We start from the raw sequence: 24717 nt of genomic DNA, 5'->3' as shown, positions 1-24717 counted from the left end.
AGTCTTACACATGTGGACCGAGTCACAGTGTAAGATGGGTTTCCTACTGTAGTTCAAGGTCAAAAACATTTGAAATACACTGCTCTCAGAGAATGCATTTACTCAGAAGTGGACCTTCCAGGAAAGCGTAAACTGAAGAGAAGGGGAAGGCCAACAAACTTGCTGAGGGAAAATAACAACAATAGCTACAGTTGCCGTGTACCAATGCCAGGCTAATCAGCACTTTACACACGACCTCCATTTAGCCCCAGACTCCCTCGGAGAGTATCATTTTCCGTACTCGACAGAGGCTTCCAGAGACTAAGAGACTCGATGAAGACCCACCATTCCACAGAAGTAAGTGGTAGATGCAAATCCAGAGCATCGGTTGCCCCAAGTCTAGGGCTCTTGCCACTGCCTTTCTACACCCCACAGCTTTGCCCCAAAACAAAAGAGGCCCTGTCTGAGTGGGACAGGAGGTGAGCACACGGACGGCACTCAAGGGACCTGGAAAGAGAGGTCACACAGTGCTCACCTCACACGTGACATGCCTTGGAGAAGACAGGACCCCAAGACCGGGGAAGGGGAGAGAAGACAAGGGGGGCTTCCTGACTGCAGGAGCAAGGGCTAGAGGGGAGGGTGGCACCTGGAGAAGCAAGATGCCTTCCCTCTCCTTGGAAGCTGGGACTCAGGGGCGCTTCCCCTCCTCTTCCCTGATTGCCTATCCCCTCTCCTCAGAGCCCCCACCGCCAAGGGCTTGCCTCCATCACATCACCCGTCCTGGCCAACCTTCCAGCTGAGGTGGCAGGCCCCAGCACGGGGGAACCTCAGTAAATCCTGTACTAGATGAATGCATGACAACATGAACATTGGAGCAAGTGAGCAGGGGGGCTATGAGCTAAACTGAAGTGTGAAAGGCAGGTTAGCAAACAGAACAGACACACTTCTGAGATTTCTGTGCAAGACTAAGAACCATCCTTTCCTCAGAGCTTCTAAGACTAGACATTTAAACTAAACAGGACAAAGTAACATACAAAGGAAACCCCATAAGGCTATCAGCTGACTTCTCAGCAGAAACCTTACAGGCTAGAAGAGAGTGGCACGATATATTTAAAATGCTAAAAGGAAAAAACTTACAGCCAAGAATACTCTACCCATCAAGGTTATCATTCCAAATGGAAGGAGAGATCAAAAATTTCCCAGACAAGCAAAAATTAAAGGAGTTTGTCAACAAGAAACCAGTGCTACAAGAAATGTTAAAGGGACTGATTTAAGGGGAAAAGAAAAGACCACAAATAGGAAAAATTATCTAGTTCCATGATAAGAACGTAATGGATACAAATGCACAAAAAAGAGGTTAGATGTGATATCAAAAACATAAAAGGAGGGAGGAGGGGAGTTAAAGAGTAGAGCTTTCAGACAGATGTCAAACTAAAGAGACCATCAATTCTGTATAGAAGAAGAAAGGAACAGAGAAGGACTACTAAAACACTGAGAAAAAAAAAAGTTAAAAAATGGCAGTAAGTACATACTTATCAATAGCTACTTTAAACGTCAATGGACTAAATGCTCCAATTAAAAGGCATAGGGTGGCTGACTGGATAAAAAAACAAGACCCATATATACGCTGCATACAAGAGACACACTTCAGACCTAAAGACACTCATAAACTGAAAGTGAAGGGATGGAAAAAGATACTCCACGCAAATGGCAATGAAAAGAAAGCTGGGGTAGCAGTACTCATATCAGACAAAATAGACTTTAAAACAAAAACTATAAAAAGAGACAAAGAGGGGCATTACATAATGATCAAGGGAACAATCCAACAAGAGGATATAAAACTTGTAAATATCTACGCACCCAATGTAGGTGCACCTAAATATATAAAGCAATTATTAACAGACATAAAACGAGAAATAGACAGTAACACAATAATAGTAGGGGACTTTAACGCTTCACTTACACCAACGGATAGATCATCCAAACGGAAGATCAATAAGGAAACATTGGCCTTAAATGACACACTAGAACAGATGGACCTAGTAGATATATACAGAGCATTCCATCCAAAAACCGAAGAATACACGTTCTTTTCAAATGCACATGGAATATTCTCCAGGATTGATCACATATTAGGCCACAAAACAAGTCTCCATAAGTTTAAGAAGACTGAAATAATACCAAGCATCATTTCTGACCACAACGGTATGAAACTAGAAATCAACTATAGGAAGAAAATCAGAAAAGCCACAAATACGTGGAGATTAAACAAAATGCTACTGAACAACGACTGGGTCAACGAAGAAATCAAAGAAGAAATCAAAAAATACGTGGAGACAAATGAAAATGAAAATATGACATGCCAGAATTTATGGGATACAGCAAAAGCGGTTCTAAGAGGGAAGTTTATAGCAATACAGGCCTATCTCAACAAACAAGAAAAATCTAAAATAAACAATCTAACAATGCACCTAAAGGAACTGGAAAAAGAAGAACAAACAAAGCCCAAAATCAGTAGAAGAAGGGAAATAATAAAAATCAGAGCAGAAATAAATGAAATAGAGACCAAAAAAACAATAGAAAAAATTAATGAAACCAAGAGCTGGTTCTTTGAAAAGATCAACAAAATTGACAAACCTTTAGCTAGACTCACCAAGGAAAAACGAGAGAAGGCACAAATAAGTAAAATCAGAAATGAAAGAGGAGAAATTACAACAGACACCTCAGAGATACAAAAGATTATAAGAGAATACTATGAAAAGCTATATGCCAACCAATTCAACAATCTGGAAGAAATGGATAAATTCTTAGAATCATACAACCTTCCAAAACTGGATCAAGAAGAAATAGAGAATTTGAATAGACCAATCACCAGTAAGGAGATCGAAACAGTAATCAAAAACCTCCCGAAAAATAAAAGTCCAGGACCAGACGGCTTCCCTGGTGAATTCTACCAAACATTTAAAGAAGACTTAATACCTATCCTTCTCAAACTCTTCCAAAAAATTGAGGAGGGAGGAAGCTCCCTAACTCATTCTACAAAGCCGACATTACCCTGATACCAAAACCAGACAAGGACAACACAAAAAAAGAAATTACAGGCCAATATCACTGATGAACATCAATGCAAAAATCCTCAGCAAAATACTAGCAAATCGCATACAACAATACATTAAAAAGATTATACACCATCATCAAGTGGGATTTATTCCAGGTATACAGGGATGGTTCAACATTTGCAAATCAATCAACGTAATACACCACATTAATAAAATGAAGAATAAAAATCACATGATCATCTCAAGAGATGCAGAGAAAGCATTTGACAAGATACAGCATCCATTTATGATAAAAACTCTGAATAAAATGGGGATAGAAGGAAAGTACCTCAACATAATAAAGGCCATATATGAGAAACCCACAGCTAATATCATCCTCAATGGTGAAAAACTGAAACCTATCCCTCTAAGAACAGGAACCAGACAAGGATGCCCACTGTCACCACTCCTATTTAACATAGTACTGGAAGTCCTAGCCAGAGCAATCAGGCAAGTGAAAGAAATAAAAGGGATCCAAATTGGAAAGGAAGAAGTGAAACTGTCACTATTTGCAGATGACATGATCTTATATATAGAAAACCCTAAAGAATCCACCAGAAAACTTTTAGAAGTAATAAACGAGTATGGTAAAGTTGCAGGATACAAAATCAACAGACAAAAATCAGTTGCATTTCTATACACTAACAACAAAGTAGCAGAAAGAGAAGTTAAGAATACCATCCCATTTACAATTGCAACAAAAAGAATAAAATACCTAGGAATAAACTTAACCAAAGAGGTGAAAGAGCTGTACACAGAAAACTATAAAACATTGCTGAAAGAAATTGCAGAAGACACAAAGAAATGGAAAGATATTCTGTGCTCTTGGATTGGAAGAATTAACATAGTTAAGATGTCCATACTTCCTAAAGCCATCTATAGATTCAATGCAATCCCTATCAAAGTTCCAACAACATTTTTCACAGAAATAGAACAAAGAATCCTAAAATTTATATGGAACAACAAAAGACCCCGAATAGCTAAAGGAATCCTGAGAAAAAAGAACAAAGCTGGAGGTATCACACTCCCTGATTTCAAAATATACTGCAAAGCTATAGTCACCAAAACAGCATGGTACTGGCACAAAAACAGACACACAGATCAATGGAATAGAATCGAAAGCCCAGAAATAAACCCACACATCTATGGACAGCTAATCTCTGACAAAGGAGCCAAGAACATACAATGGAGAAAAGAAAGTCTCTTCAACAAATGGTGTTGGGAAAACTGGATAGCCACATGCAAAAAAATGAAAGTAGACCCTTACCTTACAACATACACAAAAATTAACTCCAAATGGATTAAAGACTTGAATGTAAGACCTGAAACTATAAAACTTCTAGAAGAAAACATAGGCAGTACTCTCTTCGACATCGGTCTTAGCAACATATTTTCAAGCACCATGTCTGACCAGGCAAGAGAAACAATAGAAAAAATAAACAAATGGGACGACATCAAACTAAAAAGCTTCTGCACAGCAAAGGAAACCATCAACAAAACAAAAAGACAACCTAGAAATTGGGAGAAGATATTTGCAAACCATACATCTGATAAGGGCTTAATCTCCAAAATATATAAAGAACTCATGCATCTCAACAACAAAAAAACTAACAACCCAATTAAAAAATGGGCAAAAGACCTGAACAGGCATTTCTCCAAAGAAGATATACAGATGGCCAACAGACACATGAAAAGATGTTCAAAATCATTAACTATCAGGGAAATGCAAATCAAAACTACAATGAGATATCACCTCACGCCCCTCAGAATGGCTATAATTAACAAGACAGGAAACAACATGTGTTGGAGAGGATGTGGAGAGAAGGGAACTCTCATACACTGCTGGTGGGAGTGCAAACTGGTGCAGCCACTATGGAAAACAGTATGGAGATTCCTCAAAAAATCAAGGATAGAACTACCATATGATCCAGCTATTCCACTGCTGGGTATTTATCCAAAGAACTTGAAAACACCAATGCCTAAAGATACATGCACCCCTGTGTTCATTGCAGCGTCATTCACAATAGCCAAGACTTGGAAGCAACCTAAGCGCCCATCAAGGGACGAATGGATAAAGAAGCTGTGGTATATATACTCAATGGAATACTACTCAGCCATAAGAAACGATGAAATCCAGCCATTTGTGACAACATGGATGGACATTGAGGGTATTATGCAAAGTGAAATAAGTCAGAGGGAGAAGGTCAAATACCATATGATTTCCTTCATTAAGTAGTAGATAATAACAACAATAAACAAACACATAGAGACAGAGATTGGATTGGTGGTTACCAGAGGGGAAGGGGGGAGGGAGAAGGGCGAAAGGGATAATTCGGCACATGTGTGTGGTGATGGGTTGTAATTAGTATTTGGGTGGTGAACATGATGTAATCTATGCAGAAATAGAAGTATAATGATGTACACCTGAAATTTATACAATGTTATAAACCAATGTTACTGCAATAAACAAACAAACAAAAAAGTAATTTGTTTAACACCAAATATGTGCTCACTATTCTGGTTGGCACTTTCAGGAACACTGGGAAAAGTATTACAGCCCTACTGTATCTTTCAGTATCATTAAAGACTATTTATTATAGTAAAAAAAAATAAATAAAAAAAATAAACTAAACAGGACAGTTTCCCAGATCAGCTACATGATTTCCACCATATTCTCATGCCAACTGTCCTATTATCTATTTGACGTTTTTATATTAAATGATACTACTTTAAAACACACAAATACCTGCTTTATATTTGTCCGAGTAATAATTCCATGATCTCACCGGATTGGTATGTTAGTAACAGTTTTTCTAATTCACATGAAGAAAAATAAAGATTAAATTTTAAAATTATTTGTCCATGGAGCAACTAAAATCATCTCTCATATCCCCAGAGATATGTGGACTACACTCTCGAAAATTCCCCTGCTTGAAGAGCTCACGTTGGGTCTGCTTAGATGCGAGGAGATAACGGAAGTGACCTCCCTCTGGCTGCATATGTCTGTGACCGAGGAGACAAGTGAAAAGAGCTGGGGCATCCCCCTGCCTGAGCAGCCCAGACCCACTGAAGCCCTCCCCAGAGCCTCCAGTTACAGCAGCCCCGTGCATCTGGGAATCCTCTAGAAATGGGGGGCTCTCGAACCTAGGAACATAAGTTCCCTTGCTCCCTAAGTTCCCTGAGGACAGTGACTGGAGGGCTGTCACCAACGTAATTTCATCCTCCACAGGAACCACAGGCTTTCCCTTGTCATGGCCCCCAGGGGCTGAGCAGCAGCCATGACTCGGCCCAGGGAACAAGTCTGAGCTCGGAGGATTTGTCCGCATACAGAACCAGCAGAGGCCCCACGCCATCCCACTGCCCCAGAGCATTTCATCTGATGGATATTTGCCTCCACCTGCAGCCCCAGCACTCCCAGTCCTGGGGCCTGTCTCCCAGTGCTGACATGCCTGGTTTATAGAGAAATACCAGAAACTCTGCTGGAGCAAAGTTCAACTTGTGTCAAAGCAAGTAAAGTAGTAACTGGGCTGCTGAGTGAGGCAGTACATCTGAGCAGGGAAGTTCAGGGCTGGCCACAAGCTCTAGCTCTGGCTCTCCTCTGCTTCTCTGAGGGACCCGGGGCCCACCACACCCCACCTTGGCCTCTTGTGTCCCCAACAGAGGACTTTTGGACTCAGTCCCCTGTAAGGACCCTACCATCTCGTCCTTCAGAGCAATGTCCCGATGGGGGCAGGGATTACACCCTGCTCGTGTGCAAACGAGCCTTGGTGAGAACTAGACCCTCCCAGGTCACAGCCCCTGAGCAAGCCCTCCCACCAGCTTACCTGGAGCCTGGCCGTCTGGCTGGGACACTGCCGCCTCATTCCTCTGTCTCTCCTTCACTCTGCTGGTGGCTTCCTTGACGAGCTTTTCCCTCAGACTCAAAAATTCAGAAAACCTCCCTGCCTTCTGCTCCCGCTGGACTCTCAGGAGGGACTCCAAGTGTCTGAGAGTCTGAACAGGGATTCCCTTTGCGTCCTAGAAGAGACAGCAGTTCCCCTCTGGAGATAAGGGCACCCCTTCCTCTCCTTCCCCTAAGCCTGTAAACCTGCTGCTGCTGGCCTGGAAGTCACTATCATCAGCACCGGTGCTTCCTGGGAGAGGATGAGATGAGCTTCAGAGCAGGGTGGGCAGCGGCTTCACGCGCTGCTGAAAGGGTGGTGGTTTAGGGTCTGGGAGCCCCATCAAAATGCGTGCAGCAGGATGATGCACAGGACTGCTCGCTTTTCCACTGACATCACAGCACATGGGGCTTAGGTGGGACATGCTTTTCCTCCACCTGACTGAATCCTGGGATGGGCGACCATGGCTTGCTCCTTTTTGTAGCCCAGGCACTATCGTTATGCCAGACACATTGTCCCCCCATGGCTAACAATGTTTGAAAAAATCAACTGCAAAAAACAAAAGCCAGGTACCCTTCTAAGACCTGTTAGAAGTTGCTTGGGCTCTGATATCCACCCAGAGTCTGAACGTAGGGCCAAAGTTAGTGAGCGTCCTTACAAAGTTAAACCTAGGTGTCCATTTTTCTTTCTAATCATACTCTACACAAATAGTATTTTCAATGACATGATCGTTCGGCTACACGCGTCTGGCTACTTTAGTAACGAGGTGTGTTTTTATTTAATAACTGATTTCATTAATGCCTTTCACGGTATTATTCATGTTCTAGTTAAGCACAAGCACGAGGGAACAATTGGTATAAAATACTAATTTGCACCAGACACAGCTTTCAGAGCCTGTCCCACCTGCTGAGTGGGCGTGGCCACGTGTGCCACTGATGATGGACACTCCATCGAAGGGACCCATCCAGAGGTCAGATTGAACCAATTAAATTCCCTCTGTCAGAAAATTTAATTAGAAACACAGAAGAAAGTAACCAATGAGGGGAGAGCACGGAGAGTCAGGGTGCAGGGTGGCGTCGTTGGCCAGGTAGGGCTGATCTCAAGAAGCCATTGGAGACAGAGTAGGGACCACACTGCCTCTGTGAGGTGAGGGGAGAAGCTGGGTGGGTTCACATTATGGACACCAAAGGTGCCCCAATCGGAACAAATAAGAGGAATAGACTTACGGTGTAAAGAGCAATCGATCGTGTGTCAGTTTAAGAACATCTTGTGCCTACACAGTGGGTACCGGCCCTTACAACAGCGGCCCTGGGGCTTACCCTCTTTATCCCCATGCTTTCCAGTTTCTCCTCCAGGGTGTCCTCCAGGACTGGTCTGAACTGCTTCAGCAAGGTGGGGTTTCGCCTCAGAGCTGCCAGCACCTTCTGCTGTCCATCTTGGGAGGCCTCCAGCTCTGCAGCACAGACAGTCACCAAGGTCAGCCTGGGCACCTGCAGCCTCCATTCCCGAAGCCCACTGCACCCGCCTGGCCCTCACTCAGCCAGTGAGCCTGGTCTCCAGCCTGTGAGCCCAGGGCCACTGACCCCGCCCGAGAGTGTCCATTCCCGGGTTAGAAGCTGGGCCTGGGTACCACTGCCTCAGAGCCACCCCCCCGCCCTGCTTCAGGATTCTCATGCCCTGCCAGTCTGGACGTGCAAGATCTGGGCTCAATCCTGCCCAGGATAACTCGGGACATCCGGGCTTTTGACTTCACTTGGGTCCTGACCGCAGCTTGTTCCCTGGGCTCCATTCTAAATCCAGGTTCCAGGCCCTGCCTGCTGCCAGCTCCAGCTTAGTCCTGGCCCCACCCGATGCCCTAATCCCATTGCTGTGCCACTTCTGTTCCCGTCCAGAGGATATAACAGTGGACAGGTTAGATGGGTCCCTGCTGCCTTCAAGTCTGCTGTCTAGATCAGGGGTTCTCCCTCCAGTTGTAGCAAACATCAGAATCACATGGGTTCAAACAGCACATTCCCTGGCCCCACCCTCCAGAGAGTCAGCTTCCACAGGTCTGGGGAAGGGCCCTGGAACCTGCATTTTAACTTGCCCAGATGTTTCTGATGGAGGTGAGCCACAGACCACACCTTAAGAAATCCCGACCCAGAGGGCAACAAAATGAGCAATGACAATAAAATGCGGTAACTGCTGCAGAGGGGCCGTCCAGGGTGAGACAGGGAGGCCTCCCAGAAGCGCTCTTTACGTCCATTGGGGGGCCCCTGCCGTCAGAGCTGGACCAGCCCTTTGATTCACTTGATAGACATTTAGTGGCAAGTAAAAGGAGTGTGAACAGGGGCCGGCCCGGTGGCGCAAGCAGTTAAGTGCGCGTGCTCCGCTGCAGCGGCCCGGGGTTCGCCGGTTCGGATCCCGGGCGTGCACCAACGCACTGCTTGGCAAGCCATGCTGTGGCAGCGTCCCATATAAAGTGGAGGGAGATGGGCATGGATGTTAGCCCAGGGCCAGTCTTCCTCAGCAAAAAAAGAGGAGGATTAGCAGATGTTAGCACAGGGCTGATCTCCTCACAAAAAAAAAAAAAGGAGTGTGAACAGGCCAGCGCGGGCTGCTGGGGACACAGAGGAAAACCCTCTCTCTCCCCTCAAGGAGCTCACCGTCGAGGGTGGTGATCGCAGCCCTGGCCGCAGACCCGAATGCCCCGGGCCCCAGACATTACAGCAGAATCTCGGAAGGTGGGCCCTGGCCTTAATTGTTATTTTTAAAACTCCCCAGATCTTCAAACAAACAGCCCAGCCTGAGAACCAACTAGTCTAGAGCAATGATTCTCACAGTGTGAGCCACAGCATTGGCACCTCCTGGTAACTCTAATTTTTCCTACCACATCCCGAAGTTAAGTGCATGGGGTGGGGGTGGGGGTAGTACAGAACTGGTTAAATACATTTTGTTTCCTCCACCCAGCGGAATACTGCAAAGCCCCGAAAAATTCATGAAGCAGCTCTACATAAAGTGATTTCCCAAATAAGCTGTTAAGAAAATAAATAACTACAGAACAACATATATAGTGGGCTCCCATTTGGGAAAAAGGAAAGGAATGCGTACACACGCGTGCTTGTATTTGCACCAGTATCTCTGGAAAGACACATGAGAAACATTAACAGTGGACTCTCCAGGTAGAAACTGGACCCGGCAGGAGGGACACCTTCTTCTCACTGTACATCCTTTCACGGTCTTTCTTTCTTTTTTTTTTTTTTTTTTTTTTGCCAACAGCATAAATTACTGTCTCAAAAGTAAAGGAAAATATTGTATTAAAAAACAAAATAAAATACCCGTGATGAACTCTTTGGTGACACAAATAAAACCCTGTCCTGGGTCACGTGTTGGTCACTCTAGAACTGCCATACCCCAGCAGGTTGGCTGTGTGCACTCTCTCATCTTTCCTGCAAGCTCCTTCTCCCTGACTATCCCGGGAGCTCCCTGCAGTCAGGGAGCATTTCTGCTTTTTTCACTTCTCCTTTGCATCCCCTCAAAACATCTGGTTGAGAAATCTGCAAATCAGAGCCAGTCACTGAATGGAGTGAATTAAAACAGCAGGTACTCGGTGCTCTTAAGAGGGGGCCGGACTCCTGCACATCAGTTAGGCCTGCGAGATCTGTCTGCAGCACACTCACGACACAGAACAAAACAGCAAAGGCCATTTTCAGCCAACCAGCAATGCCTCATCCACTGCTCTGGACAGTATTGGGTGAGAGGCAGTGGGGCAGGCACGAGGGACAGGCCATGCATCAGATGCTGCCCCAAATCCTGGCTCCACCACCTGCTCGCTCTGTGACTCTGGGCAAGGCACTGACCCTCTCTGAGCCTGGATTTCCCCATCAGTGAACCAGCAGACTGCATGTTAGTACCTGTGTGTAGCACACCTGACACACACAAGGTGCTTAAGAAATACTTATTTCATGTCCCTAGTTCCCTGCACGCTGTTCAGGTGGCCAGATACAGTTAAGCAAAGCTGAACTACACAATGAGAGGCAGTGAATCTGCTCTCTGCAGTGGACAGCAGGGGAGAAAATGAGGCCCCACCTTCCTCGGAAGAGTCCTCTTCGGTGCCCACAGCCTTCGGGCCCTCGCAGATCCCTGGGGAGAGGAGGAACAGTTAGTGGCTCCAATACATGGACCCCACCCCTGACTCAGAGAAGAGTGTGGGACACCATGTGAGTGGCGGCCAGAAGGAGCAAGCCCTCCAGCCATTTCTTTACCAGAGAGAGACAGGGTGGAGCAGTGGTCACAACCACAGACACCAAAGCAGAAAGATCAGCGTTCACGTTCCCACTCTGCCCCTCACTAGCTGTGCACAACATGGCAAGTCCTTGAGCCCCTCTAAGCCTCAGTCTCCTCATCCAGAAAATGAGGATAATAATACCCACCCCACAGGAAATCGTGGGGACAAGGTAATGAGACAGGAAATCTGAAGTGCCTGGTGAAGTGCATGGCACAAGGCTGTTATTAACGGCACACACAGCAGCCCCAGCAGCCAGGAAGCTCGGGGCCACAGGAACAGTGCCTCTCTGAATTGATTGCAAGACTGGGAAAGAAACGGCTAGCCTCGAGGCAGAGGATGGGAAGAGACGTGTGGGTTTGCAAGAAAAAGCAGAAGGGTAGCTAAAGGGATAGGACAGGGGAGGTGGGTGGAGTAGGATGGGCCAGGCTTCATCAGGGGCTGGTCAAGGGTCAGGAGGGTCAAGGGTCAGGAGCAGTCCCCTGTAGGTTGCCATCTCCCTTTAGACGCCAGCACCTGCACTCCATCACACACTCACAGACTCACACGTGCGCACACACCAGCACTCCAGATCACCCAAGAGGAGGAGAGCGTATACCCCAAACAGGCCACATTCACATAGATTTGGGGTCAACCTGCTACACGCTGGGAACAAGGCAAAGGTCAATGGCCTGAACCACAGGCATGTGAATTAGAAAGAGCTGTTCATGAACCCGGCTCCACCAATCACCGCCCCCAAATTCCCCACCCCCTCCCCAGGTCTCCACCACCCAACAGAGAAGAGCAGGCCAGGCAAGGAACCCTGCCAGCCACGTGGAATGCCTTCAGCACAAACGCCGGGCTGGACCCCTGTCCATCCCAGAAGCAGTTGTCTTCTCAAGCCCCATCACCCAGCCAGAGAGCCTGACACCACAAGTCCACGGGCAGCTGTCACCCATCCTCAGCCTATAAATCGACTGGTCGGGGACAGAAGAGAGAAGAGACAAAGACAACAGCCAAGATTGTTGCAAACCATCCCGTGCAGACTTACCGTCCACCTTCCTGAGAGACATGGTCTGGATCTGCAAAGATGTGGAACAGAACAGGTTAGAGCCAACTAGGAACGCTGCTCTGAGCAGTGAGTCTGCCTAACACTGTGAAGAAGGGACATCTGCTGTTTCCAAGCCACTGGGAACTGGAAGGAGCTCGGAGTACACGGCCCCAAGTCCCGAGAGCATCTCCTGCCATCCATATGTGAGAGGGGATGGCACCAAGGTTGAATGACAGCAACCAGGATGGCACCATGCTCCATTTTCCTATGGTGGGGAGGCAAGAACGCCCCCTCTTCAGAGAGGGACTCTGGTGTGAAGGGTAGGAGCCCCAGGCAAGCAGAGGGGGATATGCACACAGTCAGTATTATTGGTACAATTGGAGGAAAACAGCCAGGGCAAGGTAGGCCCCCCTCCCGCGATGTGGGCATCTGAGCTGAGTGTCCCCGGGACGAAGGAGGCGTGATGTGGACAGTCACTGAACTGTCTGCTCAACCCCCCTCTTCCAGGAAGCGCTTCTTCTTCCTCCTTCCACATAGTTGCAGACGGGGCAGCCACTCGTGACAACGTGACTCCAGACGGCACCATAGCTGACTGTCCAGGTTTGGGCAGAGAGTTCTGGACGGGTAACATGTGGAGTCAAGAGCTATTGGCAGCCATCTGGTTTGGGTTTTTGTTCTCTTTGTTTGTTTATTTGTTTGCTTGTTTGTTTTGCCACATGGGACACATATGGAGTGGAAGCTGATCTTCAGAGTAAAAGAAAAAATTGAAGCAGAAATAGAGAAAGGAACAGAGACACACAGTGGAGGAAAGGGCCTGACCACATTCATGTCTCCGGTCCCAGTTTATTCCCAGACTCAGCTGCCCCCCTGCTTGAGCTCTGTGAGACACCCCATCTACCCTTATGACAAATTCCTTCTTCTGCTTAAGCTTGAGTTGTTTTTATTACCTGCTGATGAATGACTCATCCAACGTCCATTTCCAACTGTTTCCTCCTGTGCCCACCTCTATTCTAGAGACTGTAAAACTAATTATTTATTTTCTAACCTTCATTGCAGCCATAGTTGCCCAGGAAACACAGCTTTAACTGATAAAATACAAGCACAAGTCTTGGGAAGGGGCCTTTTCATCAGCTTCTTCCATTGAATATGTTTGTGATGGTTGGGTCTATGGCAGCCATCTTGCAACTATGAGAGTCAAGCATGCAAACAAAAAGTAACATGCTAAAGATGGTACAAAAGAAAAAAAAAAAGCCCCCAGAGTCTGGATTTCCAATGGCATAATTCTGCTGTTAAACCAAGGCCAACAATTGTCACCTCTTTTGGTGTTACAATAAAAATAAACCCCTATTAACCTATTCTGTTATGTTTAGCCAATGGTTTCCTAACTGAAACATTTGCAAACAAGAGTCCTGGGTAACATAAGGAGGAAACCTCCAGACTGGACCTGAAGTGGCCCCAGCAGTGAAGAGCTAAGTGTTTTGGGGGGAACAGTAAAAAGAAAAGCAGCAAGGGAGTGGGTTAGATACATTGACTGGGTGAAGTGTGGCTGGGGTGCAGGAACAGGAAGACTGGACTAGATGGGGACAGCAGGTGCTCAGCCCAGCATAGCTGGGGGGGGGGGTCAGAACCATGACAAGGACCTGAGGCCACAGGAGGTGCCCAGCTGGGGAGAGACACACTTCTCCACCGACCTGGGGTGCAGAAGGGGGAGCTGAGCCCGGGCTGGGCAGAGAATCATCAGCAACAGGTGAAGAGTCGCAGGGGTTACTTCCAGGAGAGGGTGCTTAGTGAGTAAGTACCTTTTCATCCACCAGTCTATCTGACAACCTCCTCAGAGGCTGTCAACTTATGAAAAAGGTGTTGGTTGAGAAATTGTGTCTGAGAACACAGTGAAGGGAGCACAAGCCTTGCGTTCCACCTGCCGGGGTAGGTGTGAATCTCAAGACCTGTGTGGACTTGAGTGAGCCCTTGACTTCTCCAGCCTGTTTCATCATCTGTCAAATGAAGATGGGGAGAAGGTAACATCTGCCTTGAAGGGCAGGAGTGAGGCTTAAATAAAGTAATAAGCAAAGTATCGACCAGGTGCTGGCACTTCTACGGTCTCTGGCGTTAGTGTGAACCCACTACACAGCCCTCAGGACAACAGCACACCTTCAGCCTGGAGGGAGGCAGGCTGGTCCTCACCACTTCGTGCCCCTCAAGCCTGAGACTCTTCTCCCTCTTGAAAGAGCCTGACTAATGGGACTAGTGCCGACGAGTCCAGGAGAATCTAAGGAGATCCTGCAGGGAAGAGACCCAGGGGCACCGGGGCCTGGCTGGGAGGAGGAACAGACCTACCATCTCCTCCTGGGAGGCGATGAGCCTCGCTTGTTCCTGGAGCTGGGCGTGGAGGGCGTTGATCTGGCGCTGGGCCTGGGCCGCTGCTTTCCTCTGGTCCTGAGACAGGGAGGCCTGGAGCCTCTCGTTCTGCCCCTGCAGCTGGTGGACACAGGATGCTCAGTCAGTCAGACGTCTGCAGGGACTCTGAGAGCCCAATGTCAGCCACACTGGCACCTGTGGGCAAACGGTGGTCGGGATTCCACCCGAAGCAGGGTACAGGCTTCCAGACCCGGGCGGGTGGCTTTCTAACAAGACTGACCACCTTCCAGGGGACGTTTTCAAGCTGTGCTTGAGGAGAAGTGAGAATTGAATGCAAGCCCCTAAAACCAAGGCAAAAAGGCTCTCTGTCAGGTGTGGCCACCCACTGAAGGACACTCAGTAAGTGGAGGCCATTTAAAAATCATCAAATGGATGATTCTAGGTGAAAACAAAAGGTGAAGAAAATGTGGTAACATGCTACCTCTGGTGTAAGGGCAGAGAAAATGAGACTATTTATTTCCATTTCCATAAAGAACCTCCAGAAGAATACGGAAGAAGGCAACAAAAGTGGTCAGCTGTGGGGTGCGTGTTAGGGACAGGTAGTTGGAGATGGGGTGGAAGTCAGACTTTACTCAGTGTGCCTTAACATATTTCTTCTGCTTTTGAAACAAATATGAATATATTTCCCACTTTAAAATATTTCAAATAAAATAAACCCATCAGGTGGGGATTACTGGCCCGGGGTTGTCCACCACGTACCAGCCTCTGATCTAAGCACTTTTATCTGGTGAGCTTTCTGCAGGCAGAACCTGGGCTCTTGTTAATCAGCTTCCTCCTGGTCTTGCCGCCTCCTCAGGGGCATTTTGACAGAAGCTGTCTTCTCTGCCCTGGGGCCTGCCGCTCTCTGTTCACTGGTCTCGGTAGCCGAGCACTTCCATTTGGGCTCCTCCTGAACTATCCCTGAAGGCCACAGCCACCTGGTTCTCTCCTGGGTGGGATTTCAAAGAAGGCCACACAACACCAAAGACCAGGCAATTCATCTGAGTTTACAGCACAACCCTTCTTGGAGGGTCTGAAGGGGTCGCTGGAGGGGGGGCCACAGAGTAAAGGATGTGTTAGATTCAGAGAGAAGGTCTGGAGGCCCCTGCTCCTGGCCAGGGAAGCTGCTGTCTGGGCAGCTGACCCCCTCTATGTATTGATGGGGGTCAACAGCCAGGACCAATATCAACAATAAAATATCTGCCCACCAGTTCAAGATAGGGGGTGAAGGGTGGGGGTGCTGAAGGATGAGAGAAGGTCACGGGAAATCAAGCTCCCCCGACGCCAACGAGAGCTACCTCTTTCTTCTGAGCTGCGTGCTGTTCCTGCAGTTCCTTCATTTTCCTCTTCCACTCTGTTTTCTGAAAAGATTAAAGGTTTATCAAATGGGCCTCTCTAGATATTAGAATATAGTATAAAGCTACAGGAAGGAAAAAGTACCGGCTCATGATTAGGCAGACAGAGCAGTGAAGAGGATAGAAAGCCCAGACAAAGATGGGGGGAAAATGGAATCTTAGTCTGGGGGAAAATGGGTTACTGACAAATGATGTTCAAACAAATAGCTAACTGCCTGGAAAAAAAAAATATGAACTTGGATCCTTATTTCATCTCTTACCCAAAATAAATTCTAGGTGGTCAAAGATTTAAACTTAAAAAACAGAAGTGATGTCAGCAAGATGGTGGAATAGGAGGTTCCAGCTCTCAAACCACCCGCAGATGAGAATACCTTTTTGGGAGGCCCGGAATCCAGCTGAGAGTGTCCAGCACCTCAGCGGAGCAAAAAATCCAAGAATAGATGCATTGAAGAGGTGAGAAGAACAGTTTCACTTTCCCTGCATCAGCCGTCCCCCAAGGCAGCACAGCTCAGTGCCAAGAGAGATGCCCTCAGCCTGCGATTTCTCCCATGGGGGAAAGTGAGAGAGAGTGAGTACCCAACTGCCCCAGCCTAAGGAACACTGCCCCGGAGGCCCCCTTCTGTCTCACCCCACCCAGAATTCAAGGAGTCGGCACAGCTGGACTGGCTTGTGGTGCCAGCACTTGGATCTCAACAACCAGCCACAGATCCTGGTGGCTGGCTTGTGGACACCAGGAGGTGTGGGAGGAGGAGAAGTAAAAGTGTAGAGTATTTGAATACAATCAAAGTTAAGTTGTTATCAGCTGAAAATAGACTGCTGTAACTATAAGATGTTTATGTAAGCCTCATGTAATCACAAAGAACAAAACGTGTAGCAGATATGTAAAAGACAAAGAGAAAGAAATCAAAGTATACCACTACAAAAAAATTATCAGGGCTGGCCCAGTGGCACAGTGGTTAACTTCACGTGCTCCACTTCAGCAGCCTGGGGTTCGCGGGTTTGGATCCCAGGTGCAGACCTACACACCGCTTATCAAGCCATGCTGTGGTGGTGTCCCATGTACAAAGTAGAGGAAGATTGGCACAGACGTTAGCTCAGGGCGAATCTTCCTCAAGCAAAAAGAGGAAGATTGGCAACAGATGTTAGCTCAGGGCCATTCTTCCTCATCAAAAAAAAAAAATCATCAAATCACAAAGGAAGACAGCAAGAGAGGAAGAAAGGAACAAAGTAACTACAAAACAGTCTGAAAAGGATTAACAAAATGGCAATTGTAAGTCCTTACTTATCAATAATTACTTTAAATTTAATAGATTAAATTCTCCAATCAAAAGATGAAGAGTGGCTGAATGGGAAAAAAAAAAAAAACACGATCCAACTATATGCTGCCTACAAGACACTCACTTTAGCTTTAAGTACACACATAGGCTAAAACTGAAGGGATAGAAAAAGATATTTCATGCAAATGGTAACCAAAAGAAAACAGGGGTAGCTCTACTTATATCAGACAAAATAGACTTTAAGTCAAAAACTGTTACAAGAGACAAAGAAAATCACTATATAATGATAAAGGGGTCAATTCATCAAGAGGATATAACAGTTGTAAATATACATGCACCCAACATCAGAGCACCTAAACATATGAAGCAAATATTAACAGAACTAAAGGGAGAAATAGACAGCAATACAATAATAGTAGGGGACTTCAATACTCCACTTTCAACAATGGATAGACCATCCAGACAGAAAATCAATAAGGAAACAGTGGATGTGAACAGCAGTATAGACCAAATGGATGGAACAGACATATACAGAACATTCCATCCAAAAGTAGCAGAATACACATTCTTCTCAAGTGTCCAAGGATAGACCATATGTTAGCCCACAAAACAAGTCTTACCAATTTAAGCTTGAAATCAAGTTAATCTTTTCCAACCACAATTCTTGAAACTAGAAATCAATAACAGCAAGGAAACAGGAAAATTCACAAATACATGGAAATTAAACTACACACTCCTGAACAACCAATAGGTCAAAGGGGAAACCCAAAAATATCTTGTGACAAAAATGGAAACACAACATACCAAAACTTATGGGATGCAGCAAAAGCAGTTCTAAGAAGGAAGTTTGTAGTGATAAACTTCTACATTGAGAAAATAGAAAGATGTCAAATAAACCACCTAACTTTACACCTCAAGGAACTAGAAAAAGAAGAAAAAACTAAGCCCACAGTTAGCAAACCGAAGAAAATAAAGATTAGAGCAGATATAAATGAAATAGAGAATAGAAAAACAACAGAAAAGATCAACAAAACTAAGAGTTGACTTTCTGAAAATATAAAATTGACAAATTCTTAGCTAGACAAAGAAAAAGAGAAGTCTCAAATAAATAAAATCAGAAATGAAAGAGGAGACTTACAACTGATACCACAAAAATGCAAAAGATCACAAGAGACTACTATGAACAATTATACACCAGTAAATTGGATACTCTAGAAGAAATGGACAAATTCCTAGAAACTACCAAGACTGAGTCAGAAAGAAATAAAAAATCTGAACAAATCAATAAAGAATAAGGAGATTGAATCAGTAATCAAAAATCTCCCAATAAGGAAAAGCCCAGAACCAGATGGCCTCACTGGTGAATTCTATCAAACAGCTAAAGAATTAATGCAAATTCTTCTGAAATTTTTCTAAAAAATTGAAGAAGAAACACTTTCAAACTCATTTTACGAGGCCAGCATTACTCTTATCAAGTCAGTCAAAGACACTACAGGAAAAAAAATTACAGGCCAATATTTCTGATGAACATAGATGCAAAAATCCTCAACAAAAATACAAGCAAATGAAAATTCAACAGCACATTAAAAGGACATACACCTTTATTAAGTGGGATTATTCCAGGATGCAAGTATGGTTCAACATACACAAATCAATAAATGTAATACACCACATTAAAAGAATGAAAGATAAAATCATATGATCATCTCAATAGATGTGGAAAAAGAATTTGACAAAATTCAATATGCTTTCAGGACAAAAACGCTCAACAAATTAGGTATAGAAGGAATGCATCTCAACATAATAAAGGCCATATATGACAAGCCCACAGGTAACAGCATACACAACAGTGAAAAGCTGAACACTTTTCCTCTAAGATCAAGAACAAGAAGACAAGGATGCCCACTCTCACCACTTCTATTCAAGATAGTACTGGAAGCCCTAGAAAGAGCAATCAGGCAAGAAAAAGAAATAAAAGGCATTCAAATAGGAAAAGAAGAAGTAAAATTATCTCTATTTGCAGATGACATCATCTTATATATAGAAAACCCTAAAGACTCCACCAAAAAAAGCTATTAGAATACATAAATTCAGTAAAGTTGCAGGATAAAAATCAGCATGCAAAAATCAGTTGCATTTCTATATACTAACAACAAACTATCCAAAAAAGAAATTAAGAAAACAATCCCATTTACAATAGCATCAGAAACAATAAAATACTTAAGAACAAATTTAACCAAGGAGGTATAGATCTATACACTGAAAACTATAAAAGACCAATGAAAGAAACTGTAGAAGACATAAATAAATGGAAAGATATTCCATGCTCATGGACTGGAAGAATATTGTTAAAATGTCCATACTACCCAAAACAATTTACAGATTCAATGCAATTCCTATCAAAATTCTGACAGCAGTTTTCATAGAAATAGAAAAACAAATCCTAAAATTCAATTGGAACCTTGAAAGACCCCAAATAGCCAAAGCAAGCTTGAGCAAAAAGACAAAACTAGAGGCATCACTTCCAGATTTCAAATTATATTACAAAGCTATAGTCATCAAAACATTGGCATAAAAACAGACACATAGACCAATGGAACAAAATATAGAACCCAGAAATAAACTCACACATATACAGTCAACTAATCTTCCACAAGGACACCCAGAATACAAAATAGGGAAAAGATAGTCTCTTCAATAAGTGGTGCTGGGAAAAATGGATACCCACATGCAAAAGAACGAAATTGGACAAATATCTTACATCATACACAAAAATAACTCAAAATGGATTAAAGATTTAAATGTAAGACCTGAAACCATAAAACTACTAGAAGAAAACATAAAGGAAAAGCTCCTTGCCACTGGTCTTGGAACGTTTTTTTTTTTGTGAGGAAGATCAGCCCTGAGCTAACATCCACGCCAATCCTCCTGTTTTTGCTGAGGAAGACTGGCCCTGGGCTAACATCTGTGCCCATCTTCCTCCACTTTATATGGGAGGCTGCCACAGCATGGCTTGACAAGCGGTGCATCGGTGCCCGCCCAGGATCCAAACTCAGGCCGCCAGCAGGGAAGCGTGCGCGCTTAACCGCTACGCCACAGGGCCAGCCCCGGCAGTAATTTTTTTTGGATGTGACTTCAAAAGCACGGGCAACAAAAGCAAAAGTAAACAAGTGGGACTACATCAAACTTAAAGCTTCTGCACAGCAAACGAAACAATCAACAAAATGAAAAAGCAACCTACTGAATGAGAGAAAATATCTGCAAACCATATATTTGATAAGGGGTTAATATCCAAAATATAAGGAACTCATACAACTCAATAGCAAAAAAACAAATAACCTAATTAAAAAATGGTCAAAGGAAAAAAAAAAATGGTCAAAGGACCCGAATAGACATTTCTACAAAGACCTACAAATGGCCAGCAGGTATGTGAAAAGGTGCTCAACATCATTAATCAGCAGAGAAATGCAAATCAAACCACAATGAGATATCACCTCACACCTGCTGAGATAGCTATTATTAAAAAACAAACAAAAGATAAGCGTTGGTGAGGATGTAAAGAAAAGGGAACCCTCGTGCACTGTTGGTGGGAATGTAAATTGGTACAGCCATTATGGAAAACAGTATGGAGGCTCCTCAAAAAATTAAAAAGAGTTACTCATTTTCCCTAGGTATCTCCCATGTATATATGAGGTATACATGTTAATAAACCTCTGTTTGTTTTTCTCTTGTTAAAACAAATTAAAAATATAACTACCATATTATCCAGAAATTCCACTTCTTGGTATTGATCCAAAGGAATTGAAACCAGGATCTCAAAGAGATACCCACACTTCCATGTTCATTGCAGCATTATTCACAACAGCCAAAATATGGAAACCTAATAATCCACCAACGAATTAATGGATAAAGAAAATGTGGTATATACATACACTATAATAATATTCAGCCTTAAAAAAGAAGGAAATCTTGCCATTTGCATCAACATGGATGGACCTAGAGGACATTATGCTAAGTGAAATACACCAGACACAGAAAGACAAATACTACATGATCTCACTTATATTTGGAATATAAAATAGTAAAACTCATAGAAACAGAAAGTAGAATGTGATTGCCAGATGGTAAGAGGAGGAGAAAATGAGGAAGTTATGGTCAAAAGGTACAAAGTTTGTTATGCAAGATATATATATACTGTATCGTATACTTAGAATTTGCTAAGAAGGTAGATCTCATGGTCAGTGTTATTACCACACACAAACAATACTACTAATAATAACAAGAATAAAAAGAGTGGGAGCACACTTTGGGAGGTGATGGATATGTCTCTGCCCTGATGGTGGTGATGGTTTCAAGGGTGTATACTTATCCCCAAACTCACTGAGTCGTCTGCATTAAATATGTACAGCCTTTTACATGTCACTCATACCTCAATAAAGTGGTATGTATGCATGAATGAATGAATGAATGAATGAGACCATGAAAGTACTAAAAGAAAACACAGGACAATTTTCTTTTTAAATCTCATTGTGGCCATAACAAAAGGTTGATAATTTTGGCCACATAAACCTTATTAATTTTGTATGGCCAAAGCCACAATAAACAAAGTTGAAGGACCAACAGAAAACTGGGGAAAATAGCTACAAGAACAACAAAGGGTAGGGTTAATTTCTGTACATTATACAAATTCACAAATTGAGAAGGCAATCGATAGAAAAATAAGCAAAGGAGGAGAACAGAGCTCACAGAAAAAGAACGACTTTTTTTAATGTGAAACTTGTGAAACATCACCCAGTGGAAACACTTTACTGCTGACTGTTAGACGTTAAGCTCTTTCTTAACGATCTTGGAAGACAGAAACAGAAGCACAACATGATTTAATGACTGTGCCGATTGTCCTTCCTTGCCATGGAATTCTCATGATACAGACCACGTATAACTGGACCATGTACAACTGGACCGTTGTAAGATTCACCCAGTGGTGGCCAGAGCCACCGCCTACTGGCTCGTGAGAGCGGATTGTGCACATCTTCCCAATTCCATATTCAGTGACCTCACGTTGGTAACATGAAATCAGCCATGATGGGAATATTTATATCACGGGAAACAGCAAATGCTACAAATCAAAGCTTTTTTAGCTCCAGAGAGCCAGTTGTTATTTACCATCACACCACTAGATCTATCCCAAATATTTTCAAATCCAGGAGATGTCACACTTTCTAAGAGTTGTTTTCAACTGGGTTGGAATCAAAATGAGGGCAAAGCTGCCAAATAAGAGACACAGCTGTACATATTCTGATATTGCACACGTGTACATCATCAGCTCACCTGAGAAGCATAAGAACCCTATTCTCTGCAGTCATGTACTGGCAGGGGGTCTGAAAACATAGAACTCGGATGTCTTTCAACTTCCCTAAAACCGCAGAGCAAAACCAAGAAACTTTGTTGGAAGACTGCATGGTTCTTGGCTGGCTCTGGGAAGAAAGGCATGGGGCATCTGCTCACCTGAATTTCCATCTTCTCCTTCAGGGCCCGGAGTTCCTGCGCCTGCCTGAGCCGCTCCTCGGACTCCTCATCCCGCAGCGACCCGAGATGGGACTCCATCACACTGTGGGACTGCAGCGCCTGCAGTTTCTGGCCAGGGCAGAGTTTTATTTGGATGAATGATCACGGTGTTATCTTTTGTCCCTTGAACAGTGTCAGAAGGGCACACCTTATCCCAACCCCAAACCCCCAACTCGTCCTCACTAGATATCTGCACACGTGCTAATATTCACACAAGTCCGCCTTCCCTTCGTTAGGGTTCTCCTGAGAGCTCAGTCCTTGCACAGGAGAAGCAAGTTCCACGGAAGAACAGAATTCAAGAGCAGAATTTCCATCGCACTGCAATTCTGCTGTACTCAAAACCCAGGGCTCACTTGACAGCTGCCCCATTTCTTCCTCAGTCTCCAACAGGCTGAAGAGAAGCAGACTCAGAGCCTTTGGGAGGGTCTCAGGCACCCAGACCATTCCCTGGGGACTCATGCCCCTCCTGCCACAAAAATATGCTGGCTGTCACCAAGAAGGCCTGGCTTGCACAGCTTGGAGCCATGTCACCAATGCCTAGTGATTCCTGGGCTAGCGGTGTGTGATCTGAAGGAAAAGTGGACCAAAGAGAAGGTGCCTTCCACCCACCAATGGTTATACTTTTAAATATATCACTACTGCAGTAACAAAGCAAATCACTCCCTCTCTATTTCCGTATAAAACTCAGAAGCCCTATCAAAGCCTTAACGAACTGCAGGTCCCTGAGTTTAACGTGGCATCATTCTTGCTAATATTTAACTCTTCTCAATTACTGCCAAAGCAATATGAGGTCCATATGTTAACCATTTCTGAACCCCTTGAATATTTTCACAGTCGAATGCTTTATCAGATGTAAGCACAACTTTCAGCTTCTGGTGTGTCACTCCTGTCTACACGTTGCTGCTCATGACACACCAGATAGCTGGCTGTGTTGGCATTACAAACTGTCGTGGTATTTTCCCTCCGACTAGGGACTCCTTCGGCAGCCGGATTTACCCTACATCTAATCTAAAGTTCTCTCTTCAGTCGGGTAACAGAGCCAAAGGAAGTTCTCAGACTTCTGTATCAGGGGGAAGTTTTGAGGAGAAATACTTTCAAAATGTATTTAGCTCTCATTGGTCCTCCTAACATCAAGGAGAATCCTCCCCCATGTTTTGAAAATGGACTGTCTTACAGTGTTTCACAATCACTCTAAATGGAATCTTATGTTCGTCACCCCAGAATTTTAAAAAATAAAATAATTATCCAACTACACTGAGAATTTTGTATCCAGTTTGGCTCCTACACTTTAATAAAAATAAAATAATAAAATATCAGGTGAGAGGAGATGGGGGAGACACACAACCACAAAAACACAACATAAGCAATCCTATAGGGGAAAGACAAAAAAAAAAAAAAAAATTGATGTTCCAGTTTAAGAGAATGTGATCCAAGTTAGAAGGAAACTATGGATGGTAAGAATTATGTCTTCATTTACCAAAACAGAGAATTTCTAACCAAAAGTAACCCCTTGACCCTTGATGAAGTGGTTTCGGAACAACTCCAAGTTCAAATCAATGCCTATTTATCGAATGTCTAGTCAGCTAGCACCGTGTCAGGGAAGTGTGGGCGTGAGGAGAGGTGCAGACGAGCTCAGGAATGATGGCTATGGAGCTGGGGTTAGCAGCATGAGTTCCATATGGTGGCGCAGCATCTTCCACAAATCATCCCTGACCACACTGGGGGTGCATTTAGGATAGGAGGGCTCAGGTCACTATAGAAAACCACACACACACACTCAAGCCTCTCGTTTCAACCCACCGCCTTCCATCCTTGGCTTTCCATCTCAGACTGAGATGATGGATCACTCAGGACTCCAAGCATATCCTATA

The 24717-nt window shown here is 44.4% G+C and overlaps 1 protein-coding gene across 2 annotated transcripts in view; it reads right to left on the bottom strand.

The window, feature by feature from the left end:
• DZIP1L (DAZ interacting zinc finger protein 1 like) overlaps nt 1-24717 on the bottom strand; it is a 47340-nt gene that overhangs the window by 5262 nt on the left and 17361 nt on the right. For both annotated transcript variants that reach the window (XM_087430523.1, XM_087430522.1), the window contains exons 7-13: nt 22787-22915; nt 15948-16010; nt 14590-14730; nt 12253-12283; nt 11027-11080; nt 8278-8411; nt 6902-7094 (exon numbers count right to left, since the gene is read on the bottom strand). In XM_087430523.1, the coding sequence (XP_087286649.1) occupies nt 6902-7094; nt 8278-8411; nt 11027-11080; nt 12253-12283; nt 14590-14730; nt 15948-16010; nt 22787-22915 (745 nt within the window). The remainder of the gene's footprint in view (nt 1-6901; nt 7095-8277; nt 8412-11026; nt 11081-12252; nt 12284-14589; nt 14731-15947; nt 16011-22786; nt 22916-24717) is intronic.

Source organism: Ceratotherium simum, chromosome 5 (assembly GCF_057802395.1).
Source record: "Ceratotherium simum simum isolate JZ-2026a chromosome 5, ASM5780239v1, whole genome shotgun sequence".
Lineage (NCBI taxonomy): Eukaryota > Metazoa > Chordata > Mammalia > Perissodactyla > Rhinocerotidae > Ceratotherium > Ceratotherium simum.
Note: the sequence above shows the minus strand (reverse complement) of the source record. Positions and strands in the feature narration are given on the sequence as shown.